At 36.2% G+C, this 21,217-nt stretch overlaps 1 protein-coding gene across 1 annotated transcript in view; it reads right to left on the minus strand.

Annotated features, from left to right (window-relative positions):
• The window catches only part of LOC113232857 (nicastrin), a 28,645-nt gene that overhangs the window by 2,064 nt on the left and 5,364 nt on the right, over positions 1-21,217 (minus strand). The window contains exons 5-14 of the mRNA XM_026467712.1: positions 21,018-21,119; positions 20,855-20,948; positions 20,025-20,094; positions 14,257-14,361; positions 12,103-12,326; positions 10,863-11,130; positions 9,823-9,977; positions 8,541-8,777; positions 7,242-7,344; positions 1,674-1,896 (exon numbers count right to left, since the gene is read on the minus strand). Of these exons, the coding sequence (XP_026323497.1) occupies positions 1,674-1,896; positions 7,242-7,344; positions 8,541-8,777; positions 9,823-9,977; positions 10,863-11,130; positions 12,103-12,326; positions 14,257-14,361; positions 20,025-20,094; positions 20,855-20,948; positions 21,018-21,119 (1,581 nt within the window). The remainder of the gene's footprint in view (positions 1-1,673; positions 1,897-7,241; positions 7,345-8,540; positions 8,778-9,822; positions 9,978-10,862; positions 11,131-12,102; positions 12,327-14,256; positions 14,362-20,024; positions 20,095-20,854; positions 20,949-21,017; positions 21,120-21,217) is intronic.

Below are 21,217 nucleotides of genomic sequence, written 5' to 3' on the forward strand. Positions count from 1 at the left end.
GGGGGGGGGGGGGGGGGGGGGGGGGGGGGGGGGGGGGGGGGGGGGGGTCAGTGGGGTAGGCCCTCCCTCTGTCTGGAGGGAGAGTCCCCACATAGCCCCTGAGATAAAGATTTCCCCCCCCGTAATAAAACCGCTGTTGGAAACCGCTCCGTGAATTGTTAACCTTATTAACCTTAAACTGGCGCTACTCAACGAGGGATGTGGTCCTACCTAATCGATACATGGAAACCATGTGGCTGTTTTTAATATTAAAAAAAATATTCCATTTTTCATACTATATCTACACTGGTACTGGTGTATTTTAAATTAATATATTAATATATATTATTATTATTTTCTTAATGGCGGCCACTAGGCTTGGACCAGTGTCAGTTTTATAAGAATAATATAAAAAATATGGCGATCGTCGCCAGTGTCAATTTTCCATTATACGTTACCACGGGTTGCTGATACTGTCACTGTCAAGAGTAAACTCGAACCATCAATGAATTTAATAAATTAAAATATGTTGTTTTTTTATAAAGGATTTATGTAATTTTCTATAATTGTTTCTAATTTATTTTGCATGCACATGTAAAATAAAGCCGGTTTTATTTTATTTATTTTTTTAAATGCACTTGTTATGGAAATTAAAACAAAGTCAGAAATAGTAATAAGAAAACCAATCTTTCGATTTTCCTGCAGCTTCAATCCAACCTTCTTTTATTTTAAACTCATTGGAAAAACTTAAAAATACTCTACGTTTAATCTACGAGTATAATGGAATTTAAATATCTTAAATATCTAAAACACATCAATTTTTCTTCAAGCAACAGCAACATCCAAATTGACATGAAATGGAAACGGTTATCCGAAATATTGAGTTGTGTTAAAGTTACTCGAAATAATATGTTTAGTAATAATATAACAATAGGAAATGAAACTGTTTTTCCGGATTTAAATCGCGTATATTTGTTTTTTCAAACAAACCGACGTTTCGGACCCTTTACAGGTCTCATGACCATGTCAACCGTGTTCATGGGACCTGTAAAGGGCCCGAAACGTCGGTTTGTTTGAAAAAACAAATATACGCGATTTAAATCCGGAAAAACAGTTTCATTTCCTCTGTGTAACAATCGTGAAAACCTAAGATATCGATAAATAATAACAATAATAAAATAAAAGAAAACAATTTAACGTGAATGCTTTTCGCTTCGATATTTTAGGGACTTTAATTACAAAAATTATAGTAAGAAATTCAAACATTTCAGTAAAAATTTATTGTCGATAAACATCAGTCTTCGTAAATGAACATCACTATATTTGAGTCTAGAAATTTCTATGGAGACAAAAAGAAAACATTGAATAATAATAGAAAAAGTAACTAAAAATGCAAATGCAAATAAATGGAATGTTATCTCTCTGGTTTTAAAATTTTTGTTTTCACTCCAATTTTTACAAGGTGTATCGCTACAACTTGGCATTTTCACGTTTTACGAGAGATCTTGCATGTACAATGATCGCCACGTCACTGTGACGATGTTTGTAGGCGTGTCACCTCGATATGGTCATTTTGACCATATCGAGGCGACGCGAACCATGCCCCCATACCATATCTTCCCTTTTTTTCTATATCTAAGGCAGAAACAGGGAAGGTGGCAATAGTTCCGTAGCCGAACTCTGTGCACACTTACCCTGCCGCGGTGTCGCCGTTAGCAATAGAAGCGTCCGGGAAAACAATACTCGCGTGTTTCTGCAGCCAGTACGTGAGAACAGCTGCGAATATAGTGACGAAGGCCCCTGCCACCGCCGCCGCCTGCGCCCCGCCCCCTCCTGCCGTCACAAACACCCGCGCCCACATCGAATCCCATACCGATTCTGTCCAAGTCGAGTACAGGCCCGATTTGTAGTCGTACCCTGGAAAAGAGTTATTTATTAATTTCGCTAAGTTCTGAAATTATTTAGTAAATAGCATTGCTAGCTCAGTAGAAGAGGGACTGCTTGAAGAGAGGTCGTGGTGACTCAATCACTTCAATTTCTAAATTATGTACACTTGTGGACGTCTATCAGTGATGCTTGTCCCTAATGGCATAGTATCATAAGGCTTAACTCACACTGGCTCAGAGTCGAATTCAAATTCAAATTCAAAATAATCTTTATTTCATAGGTAAGCATTATTACACTTGAAATCGTCACAATGGTTAAACTCTACCGCTCATTCGTAAGGCTGATTTCCCTGAGAAGAATGAACAAGAAACTCTAGGGGTTGCTCTTTGTAAATAATATTTGTACACATTCAACATTTACAATATATTTTTTTTTTTATTTGAAACATCAGATCGAGAGATCGAGACTACCTCCATGAGCTAAACGGGTTACTACCACGGATTTTTGTCAACCAAGTACGCAGAAGTTGTATAATAACCTTCAGTATAAAGTTTTTGTTTCACTATATCAACCGTTATGTACCTATATCAACCGGAATCTTGTTATAGAAGCGTATATTTACTCTACATTACCTACATTGGCTCTTAAATTATTTTTTGACTTTGTGAAGACGACTATCAATTAAAGCTAGTTTATTTTTATTCCTCGTATTAATGTTATGTCTGTCACTATTTTTCATAAAGAAATTACTATTCCTTTTAACATAAATTACATTTTCATAAATGTACTGTGAGTCTAATGTAAGAATGTTAATTTCCTTAAACTTATCTCTCAAAGCGTCGCGATACGTCAAGTTTTTTCGCAAGTAGCATATTTATCTATATTTTCCCATTCTTAAGGTACAAATTTGTGTTATGTAAATATGGAATCACGCGTCGGCGCTTGGTTAAAGTCGAGCGGAATTGCGAGTCGCCGTGCGTTACTCGCGCGCAGTACCGCCGACCACACCAGGGGGCCTACTCTCGCTCTCCGTCTGACATCCGTCCGAAACAATTACTGTCAAATAAGTAATATTCGACAAAATCAAAAGACAAGTATCAAATATGAAGCTTCATTCGCATCACGCGTCTTTTCATTTGGTCAAGTATTGCTTATTTGGCAGTAATTGTTTCGGACGGATGTCGGATGGAAATCGAGAGTAGACCCCCAGACGTAGCACAGTCCCGAACTGCTACGAGATGAGTGCGCGACAATGGATGAAGACGAAATATTAATTTACTTAATCCAAAAATGAATATGAATGTCTTTGTAAGATAATAATCATAAAAATATCTCGGGTCCCAGCTTAAATCGTTAATGCAAAGTGTTTTGAATTCGCCAAGTATATCTAAGTAAGTAAGCAAGTATCGCTAAGTATATCTTTTCTTCAAAGTCAAAGATTATTTATTCCATAGGTAAAATAAATTTACACTTGAAAACGTCACATTTAAGCTACTGCTCGTTGAATACGCTGACCTCCCTGAGAAGAACGAGCAAGCAACGCTAGGGACTGCTCTTTTCAAATAAACTTAAATGCTATTTCAATTCAATTCAATTCAATTCAATTCAAATATTTATTTCAGATAAGATCCATATAGAGTTAGTAAACCAAACAACTTAAGAACTAGTGTTAGTATTAATATTAATATAATTTAAAAACTACTTATACATTTAAGATAGTGTGGAGCTCTATCCACCTACGCAGGAGTGGCGAGTCCCACCGATCTTTAAACACACACAGGATGGAGCTATCACGGAGGCGCCTTAGCGCAGATGCACATCTTTTCCTCATGATGGCCAAGAAACCGTCCATCTGAGCCTTGGCAAACATCCCCGATGCACTACACCTCCACGGAAGCCCCATCAGCACCCTGAATGCGTTCTTATATTGAACACGCAAATCGCTGAATGTCCGCCCCGAATACGCAACCCACAGACTGCACGTGTACAGCACTTGACAGTAGGCTTTAAATAGTGTAATTTTTACCTGTTTAGTACAACGTGCAAATCTGCGAGCCAACATATTACAGCGAACAGCCAGCGACCTGCGCTCCCTCTCTATGTCACAATTGTCATTGAGATTCTCCGTGACCCAATGACCCAAATATTTAAATTTCGACACCCTGGACAAAACTGTACCACAGAGTGACACTTCTGGTAGTTGTGTATAGTTCATACCAGCAGCCTTAAACACCATGAACTCACTTTTCTTAACATTATATTTGAGTCCGTGAGCCACAGCGTACGCCTCACAAGTGCGTAACAGCTTCCTTAGACCACCCATTGATGGACTCAGCAGCACCATGTCGTCGGCATAACTTATATTATTGATGCAAACACCATCGATATGACAGCCCACCATTGTGCCTCTGAGCTCATCCATTAGGTGGTTCACATAAATATTAAAGAGGCGAGGCGAACTCAGACCACCTTGCCTCACTCCGCACTCTAATGTGTACACATCAGAGTAACAACCGTCCCATCTGACACTATTCTTCTGACTACTGTACCAATATTTAAATAATGAAACGACTTCAGGAGCAACGGTGGTTTCCTGCTGAAGCTTTTGCCACAGGATGTCATAACATACTAGATCGAACGCCTTTGACAGATCCAGAAAGCAGGCAAATATTGGTGTTTTTCTAGATACATAGTACTGAACAGTCTGTTTGAGAGATAGAATTGCACGCTCAATGGAAAGTCCAGGTCTAAAACCAAACTGATTATCTGATATTGTAGAGTTTCTGGCAAGATGTTTGTCAAGCAGACTGTCCAGCACCCTGGCGATGATCGTGGCCAGTGAAATCGGCCTGTAATTGGACATGTCAGCAGCGTCGCCCGTTTTATTTTTAATTATAGGTACCACCACTGTTTGCATTAGTTCACTGGGCAAGTAACTATGGCACAAACACAGATTAAAATCAAGGAGAGCACCCGTGGAAGATGTACTCCAGCATGTTACAAGTGCTCGACGCTAAGACCGTCATGCCCAGGGGATTTACCCTTCGTCATTTTCTGGATCACTAAGGCCACCTCTTTAGCTGTAAAAATAAAATAAATAAAAAAATAAATCTCAAGGAGAGGCCAATAGCATCTACGGCCTTCTCGTCAAAGACCCGCCCCGCACTTGTTAACGAAGGCTCAACATTAAAATATTGCAGAAAATCCTCAGCAATGTCCACCGCTATGGAATACACTTTGAATCAAATTTGTGTGGATTCTGGAGCTGTGTCGTCTTTCCATATATCTTTATCTAACACGTAGTCTTAAATTTTGTAATATGATTTTTCAATCAAAATATTTTTCATGTACTTTTTAAACTTAGGCAATGATAAACTTAATATATGCTCCGGAATCTTATTGTAAAAACGTATACAGTTCCCCATAAAAGAGTTGTTTACCTTGGTTAAACGAAATCGTGGTACCATGAGTTTGGACTTAGCTCTAAGGTTAATATTATGGATATCTTCTTTCTTATTGAAATTATGGATATCTTCTTTCTTATTGAAATTATGTATATTTTTACGGACATACAAAATATTTGAGTAAATGTACTGTGATGCCATGAGTCATGATACCAGTCTCCTTGAACTTTTCTCTGAGAGAAACCTGAGAGCCTAGACGGTACACAGAACGAATCGCTCGTTTTTGCAATACAAATATGATTTGAATATCTGCCGCTTTACCCCACATGAGAATCCCGTAGGATATCATACTATGGAAGTAACTAAAGTAAACTAGTCTAGCAGTACTAACATCGGTAAGTTCACGTATTCTGCGGGCTGCGTATGCACCGGAGCTTAATCTGCTGGCCAGGGAAGATATATGTGGAAACCATTGAAGTTTACTATCTAAGGTCACTCCCAAGAAGACTGCTTTATTAACAAGGTCTAACTTTTCTCTGTTTATTTCTATGCTTGGACTAGTCGATTTTACGTTAGGTAATTCAAATTTAACACATTTTGTCTTCTTAGCATTAAGCAATAAATTGTTAGCATTAAACCAATAAACTACCTTAGAGAGGGTATCATTAATATGACCATAGTTAATGTCATGTCTGTCTGTTTTAAAAATCAAGGATGTGTCATCTGCAAACAACACTATTTCGCAATGGTCCTTAACAAAGAATGGCAGCTCATTAATATAAATCAGAAATAATAAAGGTCCAAGTATTGAGCCCTGCGGAACACCCATTTTTACCGGAGAATCCAAAGAAGTCACTCCATTTATGTCGACTTTCTGAATTCTACCGTTGAGATATGACGAGACAAGTTTCGACGCCTTGCCATTTACACCGTAATGTTCCAGCTACCTAATAAGAGTAATATTCCCGCCATCCTGTGACGTAAGTTGACAAGTCTCATGTGCCTGTAATTTCACCAGCACCCTTACCCTTCAAAACTGGAACACAATAATGGTGACATTACTGCTTGGCGGCAGAAATAGGTAGGATGGCAGTACTAACCTGGACGAACTCTTTCACAGGAGCTCTACTAAAACTTGACTTGTTGAATAACTTGACGCGACGCGACGCTTCGACTCTGCGCCAGTGTGAGTTGAGCCTTATTAGACAACCATGGTAAGGCCATACAAATTTAACAGTGCAGCTTGTAAATGTGCACGCCCACCGCGCGCCGTGTACGGACGCACACATTCGCATAATAATGAAAGGCGCGTGAGACGACCAGCGCGGTGCAGCGCGAGTGCATCGCTCTACATCATGCGAATATGTGTGTCCGTACACGGCACGCGACTGGCACGCACTATCGTCCTTCACCACGACAACGCCTCTGCACAATCCGCTAAAGCAACGAATACGTATTTGAAGGCCTCAAACGTGGAGCTGATGACCCATCCGCCATACATCCCAGACCTTGTACCATGCGACTTCTTTTTATTTCCAAAAAGCAAAGATAAACTTAAAGGTTTACGATTTACAATAATACGATAATAATAAAAGTACGTTCCACGAAGCCATTGAAGAGGTCCCCACGGAAGACTGGTCCCACTGCTTTTCAGAATGGTTCCAACGAATGCAAACGTGTGTGAGTAATATAGAGTACAATAGCATATACTTTGTACAATAATAAATCTATTATGAACATAATATCTAGTTTTACTTATCAGAATCCAGAAACTTCCAGTATGGCCTAAGTAATAACATAATTTAAAAAAATACTTATTTGTATACACTACAAATGAAATATAAAAGTACACTTGCAATTATTGCCCTACCAGTGAAAGGCAAGTTAGTTGTAAAGTAGAAAGGCAAGCAGTTACCAGTCGAAAACATTGAAAGGAGCTTTAAGTAATAATCCGATTTGATATCTACTTACCACTGTCCATAAAAGCAGGGCTAAGCGCTTGGCTGAAGTTCATCGTGGTCTGGACGCAGATACCGCTTTGGTTCCAACCACGGAGCCAGTAGTAAGAGAAATCCTGTATAAGAACAAGCTATAAAAAACATGGAATTCTTTTGGGAGTCTCGACAACTATAATTCATTTATATACCCAGGTTTATTTGTAAAACACTAACAACCTCGCAGGACTGTATTACTAACATCATAAACAACAACTTTGTTCCATGACTTTTTACAAAACATAATAAAATTACCAAAATACACTATTGACTTTTTGTTGTAGGTACTCTCTGACACTTTTTAGATCTGTATTTTTACCAACGTCTCCCGCTTGCTGTCATTCATACACAAATATTCAGCATTTGCCTACGTACGTCGTAATCATGGCATAAACTCTTGTTGAAATGTTAAAAACCGCTGTATTCTAATGGGGATAGCGATACGTACGGTGTTTTCATGAAACAAATTCCTCACTTTTATCAATATACTTTTTTTTACCCTTTATTTATTTAGGGGCTTTGATAAATATTGAACTTGTCAGCCCCATTAGAAAAACAATACTTCAAGAAAACCTTTAACAAAATCCAGACAGATAAATCAAAATAGTACCTAAGCAAACATGTATACAAAATCTTCGCGACACTACATGTTGGTTCCGACAAAATGGATTGAAACCACTCAACATCAAATGTAATGAAAACCAACCTGTGCAAATAACCGTACCCTGATAGGTTCCATCCGAACACGCTTCATAAGCAAATACTGTACATATAATAGAAAAAATTGTTTAAATTGGAACGTGCCCAGATCGAATCCTATGAGCGCTGAAAATTTAACCCCTGCTAATTTTACGTGGTCAAATCGTAACTTAAAATAACTTACAGTCCTACGGGAATTAACCTGTGCAAATAACCGTACCTTGATAGGTTCCGTCCGAACACACTCCATAAGCAAATGCTGTACATCTAATTTACATGTCCGGATCATCCGGACATGTAGGCTCAGGCCTATGAGCGCTGACAATTTGACCCCTGCTTAATTTTACGTGTTCAAACCATAACTTAGAACAACTTACAAGGTCCTATGGGAACCAACCAGTGCAAATAATCGTACCTTGATAGGTTCTGTCCGAATACACTTCATAAGCAAATGCTGTACAACTAATCAAAAATTTGTTTAATGCAGCATGTCCGGATCGGAGCCTATGAGCGCTGACAATTTAACCCCTGCTAAATTTTACGTGGTCAAACCATAAATTAGAAAATAATAACTTACAAGGTCCTTCTTAGAATCACAAGTTGTTTTGTTAACTTGCAAATGCGTGCCGGTAAGCAACGCCAATAAATGTCCAGCTAAGACCGGTGGCGTACTGGGATGGTCTAAGACGCCGACGCTTAACTGTGCGGGCTTTGTTGGAAGTAATTCGACAGTGTTGCTATTCGACGCGTAGTCCGCCGCTATTAACAGACGGCATGCTTGGCTCTTTAGGAAACAGTAGAGCATTTCGTCAACCTGTACATAAAATGTGAAACTGTTCAGATGCGTTGTTTGTGCTGGAAAAGATATTTTATAGGCAAGACAGACGGTGGTGGGGATATTATTTTGAAATTTGACTAGTCCGGACAAAATGCCTGACTTTTGCAAGAAAGTCTGGACTTTGTAGAAACAAAAAAAAATCGAAAAACTCTCTCTCACGCGGCTTCAGAAATGGACAGCGTCCGCAACAAGATTTTTGTCATAAATCGAGTTTTACCACAGAATTGCCAGGGGAATATTTTATTTTGTACTTTGAAAATTGTTATCCTAATCCGAAACTTCTGGACAAAAGGTTAAAAAGCCGGACACTTCCGGACAAATCCAAACGGATTGTAACCCCTATCAGTGGCACCTTATTGGTCAGTTTTGATACTGAAATTTGATTTCTTCGATTTAAAAAATATTTACAAAATGATTCTTATCCCATTAATCCAAACTAACATTATAAATGCGAAAGTAACTCTGTTACGTTTTCACACCTGAACCGCTGAACCACATTTGATGAATTTTGTATAGAGATAGTTGGGATCTAGAAGAAGGACATAGGCTACTTTAAAGCGATTCTGAGTGACATGACAATTTACAAGTTTATTATTTGTAGTAGGCATTTTTGTAAAACGTTTCAAACTATGCAGAAGATGTTTTCTTTTTGACCCACTCGAGGCACTAGCCTCTCGAGAACCGGATGAAGTCAAGTGACAGAGGTCTGTGACAACCCTTGTACACTGGCTGATCTGGGGTCAGAAAGGTTCCTGTGTGCGCACAGGTCATAGTGCCCTTCTCGTATACTCTAAGGGTCTGTAGGCAGGGTCACTATAATCAAAACTAATGTAGAAAGATATGGGGCTGCTTCCTTTTTGAAATTTACTTTGAATTGAAATTTGTCCATACAAATTTCAATCCTCGTCTCGCCTCCCTGGTGGACCGTGCACCTTTACTACTTTAATCTAGCAGACTTCCGTTGTAAGAAAATTCCCTAGACAAATCAACAAATATTAAATAAAACAAGTAACTAATTTACCAAGTGAGCAGAAACAGCAACAGTGCCTGAGTAATCTTGGTCAGTAACTTGTTTGTAGAGCGTCATTGCGAAAGCTGTGGCGAGTCGCGATATTTTCACTTGCGGCTCACTATCTTTCATCGTTCCATTGGCTAGCAAGTCGTCAGTCGGTATAACTGGAATATAATTATTATTTCATTATGATTCCTTTTACCAGTTGAATAATACTATTATAGATATTATTATAATAATAATCGTCGCTTAACGTTAGATTGTGGACAAAAGTGTTTTTTTGCAAGCTTAAAATGTGGCTTTATAAAAAACAGGAAAAACCTACAACTGTTTGAACACTATAACGTTATTAAAACATTGTGTGTGGTCCTTCATTTTATTAGATCTGGTATTTCGTGTATTCACGCAGTCTTTTACTGATGGCCGTAAAGATCCGATCATAATAATTATATATTGTTACAAAAATCGCACAATACAAAGAAAAAATTCTTAGATGTGACTGACGCGAACCAACGTCTGTTGCCACACCGGGGCCACCATTCTTACCAACTGAGCTACAGATCAAGTCGGAAGATCTTTAGAAATACTCTGTGTGCTTGTAGATTTTTGTAATGGGTTTGAACGGCTTTTTACCGCCAGTGTCACCTGTGAGTTAGAAAGTTTCTTCACTCAGCTTTACAGCTACCAGAGGCTGACGAGGGATGGCAATATATTGCAATATTTATTTTATTGAATATCGTATTTTTACAACCATGATATTCATATATTTTATGTGAAAATACTTCACTATTTAGTTATTATCCAATGATAATAACAAAATAGTGAAGTATTTTGACATAAAAATTTTTTACTACAAACAACATAAAAGAATTTTTCTCTGTGTTGTTCGACTGTATCAATATACCTATAGTCGAACAACACAGAGCAAAAAACCTTTCGAACTAACGAGCTACAAAGTTATAGTAAAAACAACATCATATTTAATACACTAAATATAATATCATATATAGTCAAATATAGCTGTAAAGGGATGACAAGAAAAAACTTACAAGTTCCGTTAGCCCCGATACTGATGTTATGATAATTAAAACCAATTTTGTCAAACTCGTCCAATTCTGAATGATAAAACTTATTAGTAAAAGTTTCTTGGTGGTCCACAATGACTAATTCAGGCAACTGTCCACTTTCGGTTACGTTCTTTAAAATCCGCCTGAACGAGTGAAGGGACGATGGTGGCAAGTTAGCGCTGAACTTTGCAAGAAGACTCATGTTGTATTTATTTGTATAGCTGCTCATTTTCGTTAAAAATTCTTTGACCTGAAAGAGACTTTCATTAATTGTCTGTTTATTGACAAGTTTACAGAGGTTATTAAGATACTGGGCTAACGAATTTACATTTCATATTCATTTTTCATTGCATCGCATGGGTAATATTAAAGTTATTAAAAAAATATAAAGTCCAAGCATGTAACCCTGCAAGAAACTGCAATTTGTTTAACTTAAAATAAAATTTATTTCTTATTAAGCAAAAATCTATAAAAAATATATTAATGCAAAATCAAATAAAAAATTCTATTAAGTAAAAAAGTATGTCAAAATTATAAAGCAATAATAATTTAGTCAAAAGTGTCAACGACGACTGCTATAACAGCTTTTAATCTCATTATGATAAAATTTACTAATATTATTTATGACATCTCGTTTCCGTTCTCGAAAAATTCTTACAACATATAAAATGATTTTTGGATCGAGTACTTCGTAAGGTACAAAAAGTTATTGTCTGATTTTTTATTTTTTTGTAAGTAAGTAAGGTAAGAATTCTATTTTTGGCTTTCTGTGTACGTATAAAATTTAATTTAAACGTTCCATGAACGCTTTTAATCTCATTATGATAAAATTTACTAATATTATTTATGACATCTCGTTTCCGTTCTCGAAAAATTCTTACAACATATAAAATGATTTTTGGATCGAGTACTTCGTAAGGTACAAAAAGTTATTGTCTGATTTTTTATTTTTTTGTAAGTAAGGTAAGAATTCTATTTTTGGCTTTCTGTGTACGTGTAAAATTTAATTTAAACGTTCCATGAAATTACAAGTACCATTCTAAATATGTATTTCCGTTTAGTTTTGTGCATAATCATTTCGTCAATCCATAGATTTGTTTCATAGAAAAGTGCATTCGATTTTAGCGATCAACCGAAATTCAGGTAAATAAGTATCCCATTATTCGACCACTAATCATTACAGTACTTTTATTGTCATTCAATGTATAGTAGATAAAATCACCTGTGTATTTTCATCAGCAGAGAAAGCAAATAAAGGCCAAGCATTGTCAGTGCTCTCCAGGAGAGACCCGCCGAGCTGTCCCAGTTCAACATGCATAGTGACGTCAGAGGGTGACAAAGGTGATAAGGGGGGCCATGCGCCTCTCGATATGTCGTATGCCACTCGTTGCGAACCAATGTAGTCGAACGCTTCGCCGTTGAGTAGTGTCCATAGGATGTTTTGTTCTAGAATGATTATTTTTTGTTAATAGATGTGTGATTTCATAAATAATATAAATATATGGTTATTTATAGTAACTTATAATAACAAGCATTTCTTCAAGGTTTAACTACAAAAATGTCAATTTTTTACAATTGTCGCACAAGTCCTCATTTATTGGCAGGGCTTCGTACTTGCGGATTCTTCTGACTAATAATTGCTAATAAGCAAAAAATTGTTTAAAAAATCTAACTTATATTGTGCTTAAATATTTAAAAATTAATAAAATTCTCCAAATTGTGAAGTGTGTTGAATTCCTGAGGTTGTGCATATTTGCTCATAGAGTGTGTTCCAATTAGGGTTGTTACTGATGTAGGTCATTTACACATCAGCGGACGCGGATGCGGATGCTGATTTAATTTATTTAAAAAAATCGTGAAAAATGTACAGGTATTTAATGTACATGAAAAAGCTTTTGTAATTATTTTGATTTTTTTTAATGATTTTGTGATTTTTGTTATAAACAAATAAACCTCTATAAAATCAATCAGGCTGTCTAGCTTAATTATATTGACATTTTCTCAAAGGTAAGAACGACTGTCGTGCTGCCTTTTGGGCTTGCAGTCTGTTTCTGGATGGTTTGTAAATTAATGTCACGACGCAAATATTCGCAATGAATATCAGCATCAATCAGTGCGGAGGGAGGCTGATGCTGATGCGGATGTTTTAATTCATGCGGATTATCCGCGGATGCGGATCCTTTTGCTGATATTCGCAACAACCCTGGTTCGAACGGAACATATAAGAGTGTTGTTAATTGCATAGGTTGGTTTTGCACATTGGTACATTTAATGTAGGTGTGAGTGGTTTCAATCCGTTTGGTCTGAGCGTGTTGCTCTGGTAGTATTTATATTTATATATTTGGATTCTATTAATGTATTAATGGTACTGACATATTCAATAATGATCAAAATTAACACCAGCGCAACTCTATTAGCTACATTCATATTACCTACCAATAAATTTTACATTTGTACATAAATCCATCTGCACTGCTGACGATTATTAATCTAAAAGAGTGCCAATAATTATTTATTCACTCAACAGCAGGCCCCCGATTCAGAACTCTTCGATATTTTAACCGAATCGTTCGATTGGACATCGTTCTCGAATCGAAGGGCGCTTTCCGAGCTATTTAGAATATTCCGAGTTAAACGTTCGATTCGGATACGATATCTTTATCCAACAGCGTTTACGGAGTTAGTCGGTGAAATAGATTATAAGACAAATGAAAATCCTTTTACAAACATTTTTAAGACTTCAAAGGCTTAAAATATAAGAATGAATTAGTCTTGCATTAAAATTAATAAATAAAATTGAACAAAATCCAGACTTTATTTTAAATAATAAGAGATTTCCATAGTACATTCTTGCTTGGCAAACAATAGGACGTTCGGTAACTTTCATTCGATACCTGTGTTCTGAATAACGTTTGTAGCCTTTGCCGGTCGAGAAGTTCGAGTAATCGTATGGGTGTGACGTCATTTCGAGTCGGTTTTGAACACGACAGTTTGACGTTCAATTCAGGTGTTGTGAATAAAAATGAAAATCATTCGGTCAACAACTGGGTTATCGTAAGGTTCGGAATCGACCCCCAGATCAAACTTGACACTTTGGACTTTGGACCGTTATCATCGTAAGCATCATAGAGTTGAATTTAAATAGTAATTGTCAACCCTGTACCATTGCATATGCAAGTCCTTTTACTTCCAGTGCCAATAACTGTAATAGCCGTTACGCATTATTAAATTGTTTTGATTAGTGACGTAACCCCTATTCGACAACCATGCGGAAGTCGTAAACAAGTGCTATCGATTAATATCGATAAACAAATTGCAAACGAGTAAACTGTGAATTCTGCTTTTACTTTTAATATATAATTTTAAAGGTACTTACTATATAGATGAGCATCAGTGACTGGTATCATTTTCGATAGTGCAACAGCCGCCGTAATCAATGTGACCATTCCGACTACAGAGCTCGCAGCTCCGGGTGCCACACCTATTAAAAAAAATGCTAGATAATGGTACCAGTTACCTAGTCTGATCGACCCCTCCTACGTAAAGTATCGTATGTCGAAATTGCCAAGTTTACAGGAAAGCCTTTTAAAGTTTTTAATTCACAGAAATGAGCATAACACGTGACTTTAGCATTTCTCAGTTTTATTCGGCAAAGCTCGTTACTCACATAGAATTATCATCTAATAGACCATCATAGATCATCTAACCGATACCTAGGATTTTATAACTCTATGTGAGTTTTGCCGCTTAGAGCTTTAGAGCTTTGCCGAATAGAACTGAGAAATGCTAAAGTCACGTGTAATGCTCATTTAAGTGACTTCAGAACTTTAAAACGCTCTCCTGTAAACTTCTCTCTGTCATGTATGTAATCTGTAAACTTGGCAATTTCGACATACGATACTTTACGTAGGAGGGGTCGATATATATTTCCAGAAATATTATTTGGGCTGATTCAATAAATAAATATACTTATGGAAATATTTAAAGGAACGCTTAAACAAGGTTGAATTATAATAACTTTTTCAAATTATGTGAACCGCTGACCACATATGCCAGATCGTTTAATCGAAATCAAATCATGAGACGTTCTTTTTTCAAATTAAACGTTTTGACGTATGTAGCCAGTGCTTCACATGAACATAGCTGGAGCTTAATTTTTTTTACTATATTACTTTAAATGCAAGTATTTTATCAAGTATCACATATAAAAATATTAATAATTAAATATTTTTTATACATGAAAATAACATACAAAATAAATACAAAATAATTATGTACTTTAGAAACATTCAAAGTAATGTTATAGAAAAAAAATTGAATATGGGTTACATCACTTTTTCGCTGATAGCCTCAGTTAGCATAACTTAACCTAAATAACGTTCCTCTAAATATGTCTGTGAGAGTAGATAAAAACAAAAAAAAATGTTGAAGCGGTGAGGTACGTGCCATCTGTGTTCTGTACACAGTTCTCAGACAGTTAAGGTGCTTTTCCAACGACGAGGCGAGACGAGATAAGGAGAGAAGAGAATTGAAATATGCGGCTGAAGTAACATGTCCCGTAAATTATTATTATTATTAAATATGTTAACGGGTAACGGACAATCAGATAAAACCATCATTTTTAAATCTGAAATAGTACGTACCCACAATCCGCGATTGATATTAATAGCCACCGAGAGTGAGATAAATCGTGTTTCCATTGCAAAGTATATGTAGGCAGCAATACGGTTCAATATTACATCAACAAATATTTCGCTGCTCGCGTCGCCCAATCTCGTCAATTCAGATCATTCACAATAGGAGAGAATTTCTGTGACAAAAATTTCAATTTCTCGTCTTTCTCGCCTCGCCCGTGGAAAACCACCTTTAGACAACTACATGGACACTTATAAGAGTGCAAGATCAGTTTATATTACACAAGAAAAAATATTTACAGGAAGAACATAAGTAAAACATCATATTACAATTAATACAAATACTTCAATGATTATACTATGTCTACAAAACCATAGTGATAAATTTTAACCATAATATTATATTATGTTCATAATGTTCAAAACATTAACGGGTTTGGCAAAAAGCTACACAATTATAATGAATTTTAGTTGCTATTTGCACCTCAAATAGTTGATCATTGTCAAATGCACTCTGAAGATAAAGATAATTGACTACTTGGGATCTGTAGATATTTTTGATGAGTTTCACTCAAAGAACAATAACCTATAATACAAATTATATTTCGTTGCTTCATTCTCGATATACTTACTGTTTCCGTGGCCGAACGGTTATCATGCCCGACCGCCACGCAGAGGTCCCAGGTTCGATTCCCGGGCCAGGAGAAATATTTGTATGGCCTACATTTATTTCTCTCGTGAGTTTGGGTGTAATTTGTGGTTGTCTATGTGTGTGTCCATGGCACCCGCGACACAGGGTTTCCCTAGTGCGGGGCTATATTGAGTGTGTGCGTAAAAAAAAATATTTAATCAGGTAGTTTCCTTAAGTTGTTAGGTAACACTGTATGGTTTTTAGATAAAAAAAAAATGTTTAGACGTTGACACTCCCTACCAGGCATCAGCCGCCATTTTCTATTCTCATTCCTTTTTCGTGCGTGGCAACAAGCACACCTCCACAGTTCCGTTAAAATGTCAACGCGAACAAACTTTGAAAAAATCGAATATTATAAAAGTAAACTGAAATACTTGGAAAATACAGAAGCCAAACGTCGTCGGCGTTATAGGATCATAATATCATCGGAGGTGTCGGACATTGATCAAGGTAAGATTTTTTCTTACGCTCATAGAAATGAAAATAAAAAATGAAAATATTCATTTTTGTCATATAGCACTACTTGCTACTTCCGCGATGATAATAAATGTTCGCTTTCATACATCACAAATGTGAATCTAACCTACATTTAATAAAACATCGGCTTAACTGGGAGTTATCCCCGATAACCAAATCGAGCATGAGTGGATGAAAATCCGAACAGATATACTAATATGTGCATTTTACATGATTTATAATAAAACTGCCTCGGGGTTAACTGCGAATTAACCACGATAATGAAATCGACTGCGAATCGATTTTAATTTGAACAATATTAGTTCCTACGTGGTAATGAGTAAAGAATTTTTTAAATAAAATTACGTCGGGGTTAACTGCGAGTTAACCACGATAACGAAATCGACTGCGAGTCGATTTTAATTTGAACAACAGTAGTTCCTACGTGCTAATATTAATAATAAGTAATGAATTTTTTTAATTAAGTTTCGTCGGGGTTAACTGCGAGTTAACCACGATAACGAAATTGACTGCGAGTCGAATATAATTATTATATTATTATAAGAATAAATAAAATTAAGTTAAATATTTAAAATAAAATTAAGTTGGGGTTAGCCATGAGTTAACTGCAATAAGAAATCAACTGCGAGTTATTTCAATTTAAATCCCACATACGTGCAATTAATAAGTGTTAACGAAACACGCCGTAGTTAAAATTCAATTACCTATCTAATACAATTGTAAAGAAGATCGTTAATGGTTTTAGGCGACAGCCAGCTGCAAATTCAATATGCGGCTTCGCCAACAATACCATTATATAAACCGGTACGAACACCAGTCTATAATACCCGGCTATAGTTTGTCGCCAGACGACAATAAAAAAGTGCATATCGCAATTAAAAACTTAATTGACTAGGAAGCAGTGACAAAGTGCTGTCCTAGAAAACATCAATACATTTCTATAACTTTTTTAGCCCCAAAATGCAACGGTAGTAGTCGTTTCATATTGAACATAATATCCTTTAACAAATTTGTAACAAAAACTCATTTTAAAATGGAGGACTATCGAATTGCCTCAAAATTGATACCTCTCAGGGGTTTCATGGCCAAAAGACCTGAAAGGGGTGTATTCACTGACATCTATCTGCGAAGCTGATCGCAAGGACCACAGATTTCAGAATTTACCTTGTGGTTCGAATGAAATTGAAAACTATGAATTTACTGCTCTGGCTTACGGTTTGTACACAGCATCGAAAGTGTTTACCAAAACCATGTAAGAAGTTGTAACACATCTGAGATAACAAGGATTTAAATCCGTGGTATATTTATATGATATTTGTTGTATAGCAGTTGATTATGACGATGCATCAATAATGTTAATGCGACCATTAACTTACTGCAAATGTTTAGGCTTCATTATTAATTACGGCAAGTCTGTGTTACAACCATGTCAAATTTGTAAATTTCTAACGTGCAATTTTGATTCATGAAATTTAAGTATAAGTTTACCTTTAGAAAATAGTCAAAAAATTTACTTTTTACTCTTTGACCTTATAGGTCAATGCATTTACTATTTACTATTTAAAAGTAATGAGGTTACCCCGATGTACCCATAAGGGAGTACGCTCAATTGATTGGTGTCCTCATCTCAATTTGCCCAGCCACTAAATACGGTTGGTTATATACAAAATTAGTGGAAATACTGAAATTTCTAAGTCTGCAAAAAACATGACGGTAACTATGAAACAACAATTTATCTTCCAGATATTCTAAGTGATTTGAGTTGGTGGACAGACAATAATTACTAGGCTTCATCGTATATGAGAACCTCAAGTTTTAAAGTATAAGTTATACAGATGCATCGCGCACCGGTTGGGATTCCGTATGTGGCACGAGTAGCACAGGAGGCCAACGGAAGGTTGTTGAGAAGAAGCACCATATCAATCACTAAGAATTGCAGTATTCTTATATTATATTAGTATACTTTGATTATGTTATATAGTTGCGAGTACGTAATAAAACGGCGATCAGTTGCATAAATCGCAAGAGTGGGAACCAATACACCCTCCTTAACGATTTAAGTAAACAATTTTGGCAATGGTACGAAAAGCGCAACATGATTTTGTATGCATATGTGCACATTATGTAAATACAAAACATAATCGCGCCGATATAGAATCTAGGAAGACTAATCCCGACACTGAGTGAGAGTTGTCCTCTCGCGCCTTCCAGAACATTGTCAGACGTTTCGGACAACCCGAGATTGACCTTTTTGCATCCCGCACCAATGCCAAATCCGCTATTTTTGTTTCTCGGTTTCAGGAACCAGATGCATTTCCCGTAAATGATTAATTATTGATGACCAAGCAAATAGTACTCTTGGTTTTCCATATTGGTCTTCCAAGCCATGGTACCTCCTGCAGCAAAGTACAGCAATACTTGGAATCTCCAAGTCGTTCTCGCATTAGTTTCAACATGGTTTCCTTGAAAAACTTACGAAAAAATATGTTATTTTACTTGCACTTTGTAATGCACACCGCGTGTACGCGGTGGTACTGGAATTGATTAGAATGAAAAACATACAAATATCAGATATTCCGATTAAAATTGCAATACCTGATTTAATCAAAACACACAGACACACACAGAGCTCCCCACAGAGTACACACGAGTCAGATCATGAGCCGATGTGTACGGCAGGTGTTGGATGCGGCGCGGCGGGTGTGGACACCCGCGTTATATGATTGTACAATTTAAAAATTCTTATGATTGTGTTCTCAGGAGAAAAATCGTTATATGTTCATATCTATATAATAATATATTTTTAATAAAAATATAATATAGTTATCAATTAAGCCCCTGGTTTTTAATTTATATAAAACCAACTAGAAGCAAAACCGAATACTCTAAAACCCTACCTGGTTAAATATTATATCGAGAATGAAGCTACGAAATATAATAGATGATCAAACGAACTCCTTGAAGTGAAGTTCGATCACTATTATGTGAGTCGCGTCATTCGAAGATATAATCAACACCCTCCCTCCCTTGACATCGTCATATCAGAAGTAAAGATTCTGAAACTCCCAAATAAGTTTTGCTTCCCACTCTAAAAGGAATGAGATTAGAAAATGGCGGTTGATGCCTGTTAGGAAGTGTCAACGTCAAAACATTTTTTTTCTCTAAAAACTGTGCAGTGTTGCCTAGCAAGTTAAGGAAACTATCTGGTTAAATATTATATCTTCGAATGAAGCGATAGGTTATTGTTCTTTGGTTTCACTGTTTACAGATGTAATTTTGTTGTTGATAAGTAGTCAGCAGAAGCACAATTAATAAAACGCTTTGGGTGTCTACGTAATGTACCATCAAAGAAAGAAGCTGTATCGATTCTAGCCGTGATTAGATGCACAGGTGTCTTTGTAGTTGATGTCTCCTGAAAATTGAAAAGTTAAAGTTAAAACGTTACTTAGTTTCGAGAATAAATACAAGAAAATGCCATCTAGGCAGTATATTGCAAACTAACAAATTAAAAAGTATAATAATACCATTGAAAAACCTTGGAATTGTTGTGTTCAACGAGAAGTTCACTGTGTTTACTGATTATAATAATTATAAATGAATATTAATTAAACATTCCTAAAATGTTTTATGTTGCATTTGTATTTTTTTTTATACTTCTCATTTAGAATTATTAATTGAACTAAATTAAATATAATATATTGCAATGCCCTAACAGGGTTCATGTAGCTACTATCACTGTGATATTTTTTATAATCAATTTACAACAATTGTACATATACAGCAATAAATAAATAAATAAATATATGATATACCTCAAATTTTCGAGATGCAATACTTTATATTACTTTATATTATTATATTTTATCTAAGTGTCGACACATCTACAGTTTCAAATATGTACTAAACTTAATTTGTATGACTTGATACCCTATAAAAAAAGTAACATAACTTTCAAATGCTTTACTATATTTTTTCAAATTCATTTGATTGTGCAATGTTCCTTAAAGCAAAGGTCTTCAGAAGGAGAAAAAGACACGCAGATTGATGCTACCACAAAGTATGTTCTAGTTTTTTTCTAAATAAAAACGTACATTGGGTACTTTTGACATGGCCTTTTTAAAGGTCATGTTTTAAAGTTACTGAATTAATTATATGATCATGCAAACACTTACCTTTCCTCTAGGGAATAAGGAGTAATACACATTATTATCGCCGAGAGGATGGCACACCACATAAGCCGATAAAAGCGTCGGTGACGACATAGACCTTAAAAAAATTCTTGATATTAGATAATAGCAAAGAATGAGATGTAGAGAATTTTAAAAGAAAACTCACCGTCTCATACACACTTCGGAGTTGACTGCTGCATACATAAACGAGCGTAGCTGTAGTGAACATAGAGGATTCCCCTTTTGGTTGTCACGATCAAGGTTATATCTGAAAACCAATTTTGTTGATCATATTTAAGTAGCAGTAGCTACCTACCTTCTTACTAGCTAACTGTCTTCGTGGGCGAACGGTTACCATGCTGGACT

This window comes from Hyposmocoma kahamanoa, unplaced genomic scaffold (assembly GCF_003589595.1).
Source record: "Hyposmocoma kahamanoa isolate Upper Pololo Valley unplaced genomic scaffold, ASM358959v1 78, whole genome shotgun sequence".
Classification (NCBI taxonomy): domain Eukaryota; kingdom Metazoa; phylum Arthropoda; class Insecta; order Lepidoptera; family Cosmopterigidae; genus Hyposmocoma; species Hyposmocoma kahamanoa.